At 33.8% G+C, this 13,705-nt stretch overlaps 2 protein-coding genes across 3 annotated transcripts; both read left to right on the plus strand.

The window, feature by feature from the left end:
- The first annotated feature begins 749 nt into the window (after nucleotides 1-749).
- On the plus strand, nucleotides 750-4,185 carry LOC106309376 (CDK5RAP1-like protein). 2 transcript variants are annotated; one of them, XM_013746406.1, is made up of 3 exons: nucleotides 750-1,129; nucleotides 1,878-2,947; nucleotides 3,576-4,185. In XM_013746406.1, the coding sequence occupies exons 1-3, from the start codon at nucleotides 810-812 to the stop codon at nucleotides 4,088-4,090; spliced, it is 1,905 nt and encodes a 634-aa protein (XP_013601860.1). In that variant the 5' UTR covers nucleotides 750-809; the 3' UTR covers nucleotides 4,091-4,185. The 2 variants fall into 2 exon arrangements, with proteins under 2 accessions (XP_013601860.1, XP_013601865.1); XM_013746411.1 differs by having other exon boundaries at nucleotides 751-1,131; nucleotides 1,883-2,947.
- Nucleotides 4,186-8,050: 3,865 nt separating this feature from the next.
- Nucleotides 8,051-12,835, plus strand: LOC106307279 (3-epi-6-deoxocathasterone 23-monooxygenase). The gene is made up of 9 exons (XM_013744192.1): nucleotides 8,051-8,478; nucleotides 9,775-10,099; nucleotides 10,177-10,326; nucleotides 10,443-10,718; nucleotides 11,211-11,300; nucleotides 11,449-11,527; nucleotides 11,662-11,768; nucleotides 11,881-12,011; nucleotides 12,361-12,835. Exons 1-9 carry the CDS (start codon nucleotides 8,237-8,239, stop codon nucleotides 12,476-12,478), a joined length of 1,518 nt encoding a protein of 505 aa, XP_013599646.1. The 5' UTR covers nucleotides 8,051-8,236; the 3' UTR covers nucleotides 12,479-12,835.
- Nucleotides 12,836-13,705: the final 870 nt, after the last annotated feature.

Raw genomic sequence — 13,705 nt, forward strand, 5'->3', positions numbered from 1 at the left:
TCACCACAATCCAAATTAAATGGTAAGTTTCAGAGAGGTCCATATTCTAGGAAAAAATATTGTTTCAAAAAGATATATTTTTTACTTTTTTAATGTATTATTTAATGATAAATTGTTAATTTTTTTCATAAAAAAATTAATGGTGTTTATTGGATTTTTATTGGCTAAAAGTTATGAAAAATTGTTATTCACAAAAATCAATGTATTCATAATCAAATTTTAATGTGTTTTCTTAATATATGTGAAAAGTCTAAAATATGTATTTTTTTTAGACGTAGTACTAACAAAACATGTTCGTGTTGTTAGGCAAGAGCATCAGCCTAGTAGACCCTTTGTACTTGTGCATCCAATCTGTTACTGCAGTCTCAAGCCTCTCTTCATTTTCAATCACGCTTCTCTCACCTAGTATCTCCTTGAAGTAGCTAAACCTCAGCTAATAAGATACGAATTCAAAATGTAAATATTAGTATATCTAAACGTTTGATATTTTACAAGTGAAATTTAATTTAAAAAAAAAAAGTCAAAGCTGAAACAGAACGAGACATTGAGTTATGTTTTGGTCGGAGATTACTTAAAGATTTACATCCAAATCTTATGAAATCTCCTGACCTTCTCCTTCTCTATTACCAAAAAATGTTCGTTAGAAAGAGGAGACGGAATAAAATGTCCGTACTACCCCTGAGTCTGGACAACGAAACGCTGCGTTTTAGTGTGAACATCCGAGTAGATTGACTTTTGTAAAATCCCTAAAGCCTTGAGAGCCTCCCATTGTTGTTCCTTGAGAGGAGCTTCATCCTCCATCTCCCCCAATGGCGTCTTCTTCACTCTCGTCTCTTTCCTCCATCCTCAGCAACCCTCAAGGCTGCTCTCTCTGCTTCAAATCCTCTACAAGACGCGGTCTCTCTCGAACATTCCTCTCCTCGAAACTTAACCATTCTTCTTCTTCTTCCTCTGCTCTCCTCCCTCGTTGCTATCGTCTCACACAGAACTCGATCAAGAGGAAGAAAGGGTTTGCATTAGATCTTTCCAGAAGCTTCTCTGTTTCTCAAACTAAGTTCGATGGCCCAAGCCTCCACCAATTCATCTCCAAAGCTCAAACTTCCCTTACCGCTCCTCAAACCGAATCTGAGTAAGTCGCTTTAACACCTTAATGCTCTGTTTTTTGAAGGTGTTTAGCCGTTGAAAGTTTCGAACTTTAGATGAGATTAGAGTTCCAATTTAGTTGCAAAAGCCATGTAATTGCTCACTAAGCCATAGTTTAAAGCTCTGTTTTAAAAAAAAAAGTCTAGACCTTGACGTCTTAAAGCTCTGTGTTTTAAGGAATCTCATTTGCTTTGCAACCTTATAATTGATGTTAGCCATTGATTGGTCAATCAAAAACCCTTAAAGTCTCGAACTATAGATGATTAGAGTTCCACCAATCCATAGATTGTGCAAGCTTGTGTTCGTTGCTGTTCAAAGTCTGGACCTTTACATGATCTTACCAACACCTTAAAAGCTCTGTTTTCGAAAGAATTGGTGTTTAGCCATTGGAAATTTCGAACTTTACATGAGATTAGAGTTCCAATTTAGTTGCAGTAGCCATGTGTTTGCTCACCAATCGTGAGCTTGTGCAAGTTTTGTGTTCGTTGCTGTTCAAAGTCTGGACCTTTACATGCTATTACTAACACTTTAAAGCTCTGTTTTTGGTGTTAGTCATTGAAAGTTGCTCTGTTTTTGGTGTTTAGCCATTGAAAGTTTCGAACTTTTAGATGATTAGAGTTCCAATTTAGTTGTGTTTGCTCACCAATCGTTAGATTCTGCAAGTTTTGTGTTCGTTGTGTGTTCAAAGTCTGGACCTTTACTAATACATTTCTCTGGCTCTGTCTTGCTCTTAGATGCACCACACAAGACTCCGACATTTCATCACCATCAAAAGGTAGGATCTATCACGAAACATACGGATGCCAGATGAACATCAACGACATGGAGATAGTCCTCTCCATCATGAACAACTCCGGCTACAAAGAAGTAGTCACCGACCCCGAGAGCGCGGAAGTCATCTTCATCAACACTTGCGCCATCCGTGACAACGCGGAGCAGAGAGTGTGGCAAAGGCTCAACTACTTCTGGTTCCTGAAACGCCAATGGAAAGCCAATGTCGCCGAAGGGAGAGCAAAGTCTACTAAACCTCCCAAAGTTGTCGTCTTGGGATGCATGGCTGAGAGGCTAAAGGACAAGATTCTTGATTCCGACAAAATGGTCGATGTGGTGTGTGGTCCTGATGCGTACAGAGACCTCCCGAGGCTGCTGGAAGAAGTGGACTACGGTCAGAAGGGAATCAACACTCTTCTCTCTCTAGAAGAGACTTACGCAGACATAACTCCTGTCCGAATCTCTCAGAACGCTATAACAGCCTTTGTATCGGTCATGAGAGGATGCAACAACATGTGTGCTTTCTGCATTGTGCCGTTCACAAGAGGGAGAGAGCGGTCACGTCCTGTTGAGTCCATCGTCCGCGAGGTTAAGGAGCTGTGGGAGTCCGGTGTGAAAGAAGTGACTCTCTTAGGACAGAACGTGAACAGCTACAACGATGATTCGTCTGATCCTGAGCCATCAGGAGGAGGGGGTGCTAAGTGGGAGTACAGTGAAGGGTTCTCGAGCAGGTGTAAGGTTAAAAACATGGGTTTGAGGTTTGCTGATCTTTTGGACAGACTCTCTTTGGAGTTTCCTGAGATGAGGTTTAGGTTTACTTCTCCTCACCCTAAAGATTACCCTGATGATCTGCTGTATCTGATGAGGGATAGGCATAACATATGTAATCTCATTCATCTTCCTGCACAGTCTGGTAATAGTAGGATACTTGATAGGATGAAGAGAGGTTACACCAGAGAAGCTTACTTGGATCTTGTTAAGAAGATTCGGAGTATTATACCGGACGTGGCTATAACCAGCGATTTCATAACTGGTAAGCTTACTCAAAAAAAAAAAAACATTGATTTAAAACTCTTTTGTTATGTTTTTAGATGTCTTCAACTAGGTTGTTGGTAGTCATGGGCATATTATCTGAAACCCGAAAACCGAATCAGAAAAACCAAGACCGAAACCGGACCGAGAATTACAAAAACCCGAATGGTTCCTATTTGTCTAAACCCAAAAAACCGGAAACTGAACCGAGACCCGCACGAGTAACTGAATATCCTAATTATATTTAATTTTAAAATAATTATATATAATATAATTTATAAATCGATAATTATTTTGAAAAACCTGAATTTCTCAAATATTTTTCGGTTTTTTGGGTTTTCTAGGTTTTGTTGGTTTCAGGCCGAACCAAAACCGAACTATTTATAATTCGTTTCTGTTTCGGGTTTTGTATAAAAATAGAAACCCGACCCAAACATTACTAACCGATCCGATCCGAAAAATGTTCAGTTCCTAAACAGGTCTTATATACCCAAACCCGAGTAACCCGACCCGAACTGAAAACCCGAATGCCCAGCACTAGTTTTGCCTTGTTGGTTACATTGTATTGGTCACCATTAGCTTTATCAAAACTCAGCCAATAATGTCTCGTGAATGTTGTGAATCGGCAGGCTTCTGTGGAGAAACCGAAGAAGAGCACCAAGAAACGCTAAGCCTGGTGAGAGCAGTTGGATACGACATGGCGTATATGTTTGCATACAGCATGAGGGAGAAGACGCACGCTCACAGGAACTACACAGACGACGTTCCAGAGGAAGTGAAGCAGAGACGTTTAACAGAACTCATCGAAGCCTTCCGCGAGACAACAGGTCCTTGTTACGACTCTCAGGTCGGTTCGGTCCAGTTAGTTTTGGTGGAAGGGCCGAACAAGAGAGCTCCTGAGACAGAACTGATCGGCAAAACAGATAAAGGACATCGTGTTTCGTTTGTTAGAAAGCCTCTTTTTGATAAAGACAAAGGGAATGGTGATTTGAAGAGGAGTCCTGAAGTTGGTGACTTCGTGGAGGTTAAGATTGAGAGATCGACGAGAGCGTCTTTGTACGGAGAAGCTCTCGCGATTAGTAAGATGTCTTTGTTTCACGATGTTGGTGGTGTCGATGCTGTTGTTGCGTCTTGCGCAAGTTAAAGTTTCTGTTTTGTTTGTTTTTGAAAAAGGTTTTGGATTATTTTTACCTTTATGTATACTTTTATAGTTATATCCAAAATTTACTTTTTACAATTTGTAATCGAAAAGGAAAAGAGATAGAGATGTCGTTTAATGTATCGAAATTTGCAAAGGGTTGATTTGACTGTGACAAGTCGATCTGTTATTGTGTTTTTTTTTTTCTACTATGCTCTGTTGCCTGCTCCTTTCCGTTTACTTACTATTGTTAACTGGAAACACTGACCACCGACAAAACTAAACACCACATAGAAACTGATCCATGCAAAAATAGACTTAGTGAATATCATAGAAGTTATTGTAGTGAATAAATTCAAGAACTAGAAATCATGTTTAAATACAAGACGATAATAGAAGATTGTGAACTTTATTAATTATCAAAAGACACGAGAAATGAATCCTCACTTGTCTACATCCGCAATCCATACTTTATTTTGTTTTTTAAGTAATAGTAGCAATTAATGTAACACATATACTCACTGCTAAAAGGTTCACTGCTCGAAACACTATAAATTGTCTCTGTAGTCTAGGCTAGCTCCAGCCTAACTAATCTAAAGTTGTTGAGTCAAGTATAATATACAGGGCATTAGGCAGAAAGCTTTCTGATTAGTTAATTGTGAACCGACCTTGTATTAACATGTGTACCTCAGCTTTATATCAGACATTTATTCGATTAGTTAATGTCACTCTTGGATGTTATTAAGCCTAAAGTTAAAAGAGGGAACCAACAAAAGCTTTCCAATCACATGTGATAGTAATCACACCACCCAATACTAAAGCTGGATCAAGTTATTCATAACACTCCATAGGTATCTAATAACAAGTGCGGGTGCAAAATATCATTGACTATACAATGGCATTGACAAATAATATAGTTTAATAGCACTGATTAACATAGATCATTTTTTTGTGTGGCTGTCATGATTTATCAAAGTATTATAGGATCATGGATTAACCGGTGAACTTATGTTCATCAGTGTTTCAAAACGTAAAAGTAATTCTTGAGTTCCCTACTTTTCAACGCATTTGATCATCTTTTATTTGCGTAGTCCGATCTTTTTTTTTTCACTGAATAATACTTTCATTCATTCAAGTTTCTGTCCAAAATACAGTCAGAACACTAAATGGAAGCCATAACAAGACAAGTTTGGGTGGTCCGATCTATAGTATCAAGTTTGGGTTTAATAGTATTTAATCATTTACAGGTTAGTATATTCATTTTTTTTTTTTTTTTTTTTCACGGGCGGTCTCCGGAATCCCAGAGGACTCGAACCCAGGTGCCTTGGGATCCAGTTCACTCTAGTGTTACCACTAGGCTATTCTGTCCCGGCCAGGTTAGTATATTCATAGATGTATAAAGTATTTACTAAAAATGGTTAAACATTACTATTAAAATACAATAAATAATAAGTAAAGAAAATTGGTTGGGTGGGAGATGTAGCTATCTAGTATCTAAAAATGAGACGAGACAAAACGGCCTAAGTGTGGCTCAATAGCCGCTCCTAATTTCTGTTCCCTCATTTATTCCTACATCACAACATTTATTTTGTTCTCTTAAATTAACACTATAAACGTGGACTTAGATTGTTAAAAAAAATCAACAAGTTGCTCAAAAAAAATCAACAAATGAGACATTAAACACTAGAGATTAGGTTGGAAGATTTTTATTTACAATCTATCTAACTAGATTTTATCGCTTTATATAGCAGCTAAGAAAATAGATGTATTTTAACTTGGTTCACTATTTTACATTACTTTAAGTAACAAAGAGAAAAAAAATTATATACCAACACTTCATAAATATTGAAGCGTTGAGTATTTAATTGTAATATACATATTTAGAATTAATGATAGAGAATGGACTATACCCTCGTTGTTGTATTAAATCGGATACAATCTAATATTGTTGACCTGAACAAAGTATACTTTTGTAACGAAGTACACATTTTTTGAATGAATGTTAAACTTATTCAAATAAAAAAAATCTTTACAATAAAGTACAATTTAATTACCCTTGGTACTAATCCCTTTAATAACAAAGATGTTATGAAGTTTTAAAACAACTTCTTCTAGTCAAATACATATGCACGTCGCTTATTAAATGTTTTTGGAATTGTTTGTTAGAGAATAATAATATCTAATGACAACTTTAAATAGTAATTGCATAAAAAATGGTTTATTAAAAAAAAAACTCGAAAAATAAATAAAGAAGAAATAAAAGCTAAGAACCAAGTTCTTAAAATATAGTTTTTAGAATTGGTAAGTACCCCTAAAAGCATCTTTAAAAACAAATTCTATTTTGAAGTTTTCAAAACTCTATATTTGAAATTTAAAGATATTCTTCTCCAAAAGCAAAACTTCAAACTCAATTTCAAAACTATTTAAATTTTATAATATGATCCTCATATTTATCTTCATAAAACTTTTGTAAATAACTAGCACATATATAAACATATCACAACAATAATAACTAATAAAATATTATATTAAAATATAAAATTTTAAATAAAAATAACTTAATTAATATTAAACTTTCAAACATAATATCATATTATTCCATTAAATGATTTTGTGTAATGCATATATGATATTAATATTTGTAAATACGTTAGATCAAGACCAAAAAGTAAAAGAGAAACATAAAATATTGCTAAAAACTATTTTTTATCAATGATATTAATACTCGTGAATATTTCGATAGGGAAAAGAAAGAATTGTACGAAAAAGACATCAAAAACAACAACAACAACCATCTTCAGTTACACAAAAAACAAATTGGACAATATTTGAATATTTTGAAGGTTCCGGATCAAACTTACCTGACTATTAGCGTTATTGTAATATTTAAATTTGTGTAATAGTTATGTCTTCATGTAATTTTTGTTAAGTTTTTTTTGTATATTATAGTTGTCTACATCTAGTTTTAGAATATTTAAAATCTTATTTTAAATTTTAATTTAATTTTATGTGTAAAACTTAAATTCTGTAAACAAAATTTAAAATATTTATGAGATATAATTTTTAAAGGATTAAAATAATAAATAAGAAAATATTTATGAATCATAAATGAGATGTGTAATTGTAGGGACCAAAATGCAAATAAAAATATTTGAGCGGTGAAACTTCAAATATAGAGTTTCACTTTTCAAAATTTCAAATTTGAAGTTTTGAAGTTTAGAACAAAAAACTTTATATTTAAAGTTATAAAATGTCTTTTGGAAATACTGTAAGGTGTATTTTTCTTATTGGCTCCTTTTGTGTTTGTGTCTTTTTCTCTTCCTTGCATTTTTCTATCTTTGTTGTTTTTTTTTCTCTTAAGAACTTCAAAAGAGTTTTACTAATAGACATGACAAATTACAAAAGGTTCTAAACTTCACAAATTGTAAAATTTACAATTAAATTAAATATTAGAATCTTTAATGGGTTCTAACAATCAGAGATGGTCTAAAAACCTTTGCGAGGATAAATTGTACATTCATTTTTCATAAATTGTTAACTATGTCATGTTTCGAAGAACAATTTGCGACCGTACGTGTTGTATCTACCAAAGTATATATATATGTGATACTAATTATTAGATAAATACGTGAAGATCTTTAAACACATATAATTCAACGTTTTTATTGTAAAAAAAAACGTTTTTATTGTAGTCAAAATATCAATAAATATACCCGAATATATTATGTATGTCAAAATAATACAAGTAATTAACTGTCTGTTCTGTTTTACGTTGTTTTTAGGTTGAATGTATAAAAATATAAGTGGTAATTAACTGTGTTACATATTTTTAGGCGTGACAGAGACCATGGGGATGTATATAGTGAGAGACGGGAAAAGTGGATTTTATATCATTAATTCCTCTGTTTCGCCCCATTGAAAATGACATCACCATAGCTTTAGTTCTACTAATATTTGTTCTCTCACTTTCTTTTCATGCATGGCTTTTGAGATTTGAGAAACCTAATTCCTAATATCTCCTCATAAATACTTATGTTATAGTTTCATGTGCTTTGGCATGTTATTAACTTCTTTTAGTATGTATTTAAGTATTCTCCGGCAAATTTAAGTCTTTTCCGGTCGCCGGAAAATCTTTACTCCCCATCTGGTTTCATGGATTATTGGATCGCCGGTTTCTTGGTTTTGACGGCCGGAGTTCTACTCCTTTCATGGCTCTGGTTCCGTTTAACAAACTCAAAAACAAGAGATGAAGACAAACAAGAAGAGAGTGAGAAGAAGAAGGGAATGATTCCGAAGGGAAGTTTAGGATGGCCGGTGATCGGAGAAACCCTAACCTTTATTGCTTGTGGATATTCTTCTCGGCCTGTTTCCTTCATGGACAAACGAAAGTCTTTGTAAGTCTTTTTCTATTCATTCTCTCAACCAAAAATTATACTAATAAAATTTCTGTGATTTATTCATCGTCCATGTTTTTAGTAACATACTTCTGTGTTATTTTCTAAATTAGATTACATATGAAAACACACTAATTAGCTCCATTTAATTACAATCAACTCATCTTTTTAGGCAAATGGGAAAAACTAGGAGTCATATAGCGATAGTTAATGCGTTTTGTAAATATAATTAACTCTTTTGGGATTGCGAATAGATAAGCTAAAACTCTTGGACGAAACATAATTTTATTTATTTAAAAAAAGACTGACAAAAAAACAACCTGTCTTCATGTTCTTGGTCATCTACAGGAGCAAAATAGTTTAAGCGGAGGATCTTGGTTTTTAGTTAATGATTGAGTTCACTTAATTTCATGTGTCATCTTTATCGCTTCTGCATTTTTTTTTTTTTGAACTACTATCGGTTCTGCATTCTATATTATTTTCGTATGTTATTATTATTATTATAATACTCTAAACATCTTTGTTGTGGTCTTCTGCTATTCATTACTTTTCCTCATTATAAAAATAAGTGGATTTTAACCTTTTTGTATACTTATTAAGAAATTACAAATTTTTATTAAATTTTTTTCGTTTGTCTAAAAACAATAATAAATACATATAATTCAACCAATAGAAAATCATACCGCAAAATACAAATAGTTAAAAACATAAAATTATATTTATTTTTTACATGAAAATTTGAAAACATCAATTAAAATGAAACAAAAATTTTCACTTAAAAATCACCTAAAATGATTAGGAGGGAGTATTATTTTCTGTGTACTAAAAAAGGTTTCAAGATGGGTCCTCTTGAATACCCACTGATTGACAAAAAAAAATCTCAACGATTTATCTTGTATACTGTTCGGACTGAAAACACTGACATGATAAGGATTTCTGCAATGTCAATTAAGTTTTGTATAGTTGTTAGTATTTTGCATTTTTCAAACAAGAAAGAAATAAGTAAATTACTGCAATATCATAAGATGTGTATATACCAATCCATGTCTGCTTAGTCGCACATAGAATTCTTACCATTAAAATGATGTATCATCTCACTCCACCTTTTTAACTTTTGAAAAAATGTTTATGGATCAAGAATTTCCTAAAGTCTGTATATCTACTATATATTGTATATGACTAGTTAGCGTAGAGTGTTCATACCAAATATTATACCGTAGACCATACATTTTCTTTTGAATTGGGAGGTGTTAGTTTTATGTTCTTACGGAAATCTATATACATGTAACCATATAGGTATGGGAAGGTGTTCAAGACGAACATAATAGGGACACCAATCATAATATCAACCGATGCAGAAGTTAACAAAGTGGTGCTCCAAAACCATGGGAACACATTTGTCCCTGCATACCCTAAATCAATCACTGAACTACTTGGAGAAAACTCTATTCTCAGCATCAATGGAGCTCATCAAAAGAGGCTACACACTCTCATTAGCGCGTTCCTTAGATCCCCTCACCTCAAGGAGAGGATCACTCGAGACATTGAGGCCTCGGTTGCTCTCACTTTAGCTTCTTGGTCTCAACTTCCCTTGGTTCATGTCCAAGATGAGATCAAAAAGGTATTGCGTTTTGATAGTACGGTGCCACAAACCATTGCACTGCAACTTGATCCGTATAATGTTTTATTTGTTTGTAGATGACGTTTGAGATACTAGTAAAACTGCTGATGAGCATATCTCCTGGTGAAGATTTGAATATTCTTAAACTAGAGTTCCAAGAATTCATCAAGGGTTTGATTTGTATCCCCATCAAATTCCCTGGCACTAGACTTCATAAATCCTTAAAGGTCATGAATCTTTCTTATGATATATAATCATATCAATACATCATAAACTATTTAAGTTTTGTTAGTCACATTTGCATGTAAATTATTAGGGTTTAACTTTTGAGCTAACCATGCAGGCCAAAGAAAGGTTAATAAAGATAGTTCAGAAGGTTGTGGAGGAGAGACAAGTGACTACGACCGAGATGCCAAATTCTCCAGCAAATGACGCGGTGGATGTGCTCTTAAGAGACGTTAATGACGGTGGTTGTTCGGATAAGCAATCTCACCCGTTAGATTTCATCAGTGGAAAGATCGTAGAGATGATGATACCCGGAGAAGAAACGATGCCAACGGCGATGACGTTGGCTGTCAAATTTCTAAGTGACAATCCCGTCGCTCTAGCTAAACTCGTGGTACGTATTGATATACAAACTTCCACAGCACCCACCACACGTGTGTGTCTCTAAATGCAAATTGCCGACGTCTTCCGGACCGTAGCTGAAGTGATTTTAACGGCTGAGATTTTAGTTTTAGATAGTGGAAGTGGAACTAAGTGTGGGGCCAGAGAAAAGGGTTTTGACTTTTGTTTCCGTGTCATGTCGCTATCGAAAGTCTTCTTGACGTGACACTAGAGTACACGCACGTGTGGGAACTGAAGAGACACGTGAGAGTATAGGAACCGTAGGATTAAAAAAGCGGTGTGGACGGTGTCGGAAGAGGACGATTTGAATTAACGCCTTTGTCTGTACGAGCGACCACACCGCTTGTCAAAACAGCGTTTCACGTCAAGGAAAACGCTGTTTTCAACTCCCTCATTAATGTTTCAATCAAAACGCGTTATCTATTTTTCTTTTCACATTTTAAAATAGTTAATACAGATTTTATAGAAATTTAATTGATTGCAGGAGGAGAATATGGAGATGAAGAGGCGTAAATTGGAGTCGGGAAAAGAATACGGTTGGTCAGATTATATGTCTCTCTCTTTTACTCAAAATGTAAGTCCCACTAGTTGAAATAAGTTACCAATTAATTATTATTTTTAAATAATTACCACATAGTATTAGCTTGTCTTTGAAAGAACTAATGAATGTTTAATTGCTTTGTAAATTTTAGTTTATTTTTGACCTTTCGAATCACAAACAGGTGATAAATGAAACGTTGAGAATGGCTAATATCATTAACGGTGTGTGGAGGAAGGCTCTTAAAGATGTGGAAATAAAAGGTATGTCCCTTTACCATTAGCACGCATTAGGATTAGGTATCGACTTTATATAACATATGTAGGCATGCTTATCTTATATGAATTCAAAGTGTTTAATGATATACTTGGATATAAAATTTGATGGGTGATTGCAGGTTACTTGATACCAAAAGGATGGTGTGTATTGGCATCATTTATATCAGTTCACATGGATGAAGATATTTACGAGAATCCCTATCAATTCGATCCGTGGAGATGGGATGTACGTGACTACTACCTATCATTAATAACATTAAAGTTTATAAACACCATGGTTCGTTTAGTAGATTATCGAACTTCTACTACTAATATTTAGTACTTATCTTTTTATGCAGAGGATTAATGGAACGGCAAACAGTAATATTTGCTTCACACCCTTTGGTGGTGGGCAAAGGCTATGTCCCGGTTTAGAACTATCTAAGCTCGAAATTTCCATCTTTCTTCACCAACTCGTAACCCGGTTCAGGTAAGCCCATAAATGACTTGAAGTGTACATAAAAGTTTCATAACTTTATTTTTTTTTAAGTTTCATAACTTAGTCCAGCCAATAGTATAAAAAATCACTTTAGGTTGTTGTAGGACCTTTAAAAATCTTTTATAATAGACTGGGACATGTAACTTAAGTACTAGTGGCATAACCCATGTTAAAATCCGATTATCCACGTTTGAATATGTGCATGTGTATAATAAAGTTGTAGACGACAACAAGATAATTACGTTCTACCAACGCATACTAAGTATTTGATGATGTACATACTACATTAATTATCATACATTCCAATGAAACTAAGTCAGTTGTAATGTTGTACATGTAGTTGGACAGCCGAGAAAGACGAGATCGTGTCATTTCCAACGGTCAAGATGAAACGGAGGCTTCCGATCCGAGTGACTCCGGTCGAGAGAACCTCTCCTATCTCAGTTGAAGATCATTAGCTAATATATCCTTGAAAAGAAGCAAGTGTTTAGGCAAAAAGAAGGAGAGAAGCAAACAAATATATTTTAAAAATATAGCAAACAAGATTGGAGAGTAAGAGCAGAAAGAGCCATACGTACAGCTAGTGTGGCTCAACGAGCAGAAAGAGACTCTAATTATTTATATTTTTTGTCATGTCAAATTATAAGCGTTGGTACTTGGTTAGGTTGTCCCTTTCTCTTTTATTATCGTATCAAAGCCAAACGCAACTTGAGATATGATTCCATAGATATGTATGGTTTTCGTGTAAATTGATATAATCCTAGGCATGTCTCAGTTAAAATCTCTATCTAGTTTTTTACTTTTAATTTTTTTGTCTGTACAAATTTTTGTTATTGTCATATAAAATAGAGTTGTTCATAAAATAAATCCACCAAAAATTGATCTCCCGTCTCTTTCGATGATACGATGATCACGAAATTGTGTTTACTTGGACCGACGGCGTGATAGTATATATTATATAACATGTATCATATAATAATATGTGATATTAAAACTTAAAAGAGTATAATTTGGTGGGTGGTGAAAAGAATAGATTGAAATTTATGGCTGCCATAGTATGGACAAAGCCATGCACGAAAGACGAAACATGTCCATGGGGAATACACGTGCATGTTGTGTACGTCGACCCACCTTGTAACTATTTCCATTATTATCAAATTCGTGGAGTCTTTCTATTTCACCTTCCACACCGCCAAATTTCATCATTATTTTATTTATTTGCTTACTTACGATGAGTTTTATCTACTCTGTGTTGTAATATAATAGCCCGATACAAAAAATTCTGTTTCAAATGTGATTATAAGCAAATTAATGATTTTTCAATAAGAATAGTAGGATTATATATAGGCATACTAGGGGTTTTCCTGCACCACGTGCAGTAAGCAACTTTTTAAACTTAACTTATATTTAAAAATATTTTTTATTAAATATTATAGATTTTACTATTTTTTCACTAATATTTAATATAGATTTGATATATATTAAATCAATTTGTATAAAACTAATAAAAATAATATAAAATTGTATAATTATCAAAAATTTAGCCTAAACAATATTTATAAAATTTGTAGATATATAAGAAACTAATGATCTTATGATTAAATATTTAAATTTTAAAAAATTGTAGAAGTTTTTGAAAGCTTTAGTAATACAAATTGTATAATTACACAAAATAATAATATTTC

This window comes from Brassica oleracea, chromosome C1, assembly GCF_000695525.1.
Source record: "Brassica oleracea var. oleracea cultivar TO1000 chromosome C1, BOL, whole genome shotgun sequence".
Taxonomy (NCBI): Eukaryota; Viridiplantae; Streptophyta; class Magnoliopsida; order Brassicales; family Brassicaceae; genus Brassica; species Brassica oleracea.

What these genes read in the sequence shown, in the direction of transcription:
- LOC106309376 (XM_013746406.1), top strand. Translation starts at nt 810, where the DNA reads ATGGCGTCTTCTTCACTCTCGTCTCTTTCCTCCATCCTCAGCAACCCT. An exon ending in GCTCCTCAAACCGAATCTGA is followed by an intron (nt 1,130 to 1,877) that starts GTAAGTCGCTTT and finishes TCTTGCTCTTAG; the next exon opens with ATGCACCACACAAGACTCCG. An exon ending in AACCAGCGATTTCATAACTG is followed by an intron (nt 2,948 to 3,575) that starts GTAAGCTTACTC and finishes GTGAATCGGCAG; the next exon opens with GCTTCTGTGGAGAAACCGAA.
- LOC106307279 (XM_013744192.1), top strand. Translation starts at nt 8,237, where the DNA reads ATGGATTATTGGATCGCCGGTTTCTTGGTTTTGACGGCCGGAGTTCTA. An exon ending in TCCAAGATGAGATCAAAAAG is followed by an intron (nt 10,100 to 10,176) that starts GTATTGCGTTTT and finishes ATTTGTTTGTAG; the next exon opens with ATGACGTTTGAGATACTAGT. An exon ending in GACTTCATAAATCCTTAAAG is followed by an intron (nt 10,327 to 10,442) that starts GTCATGAATCTT and finishes CTAACCATGCAG; the next exon opens with GCCAAAGAAAGGTTAATAAA.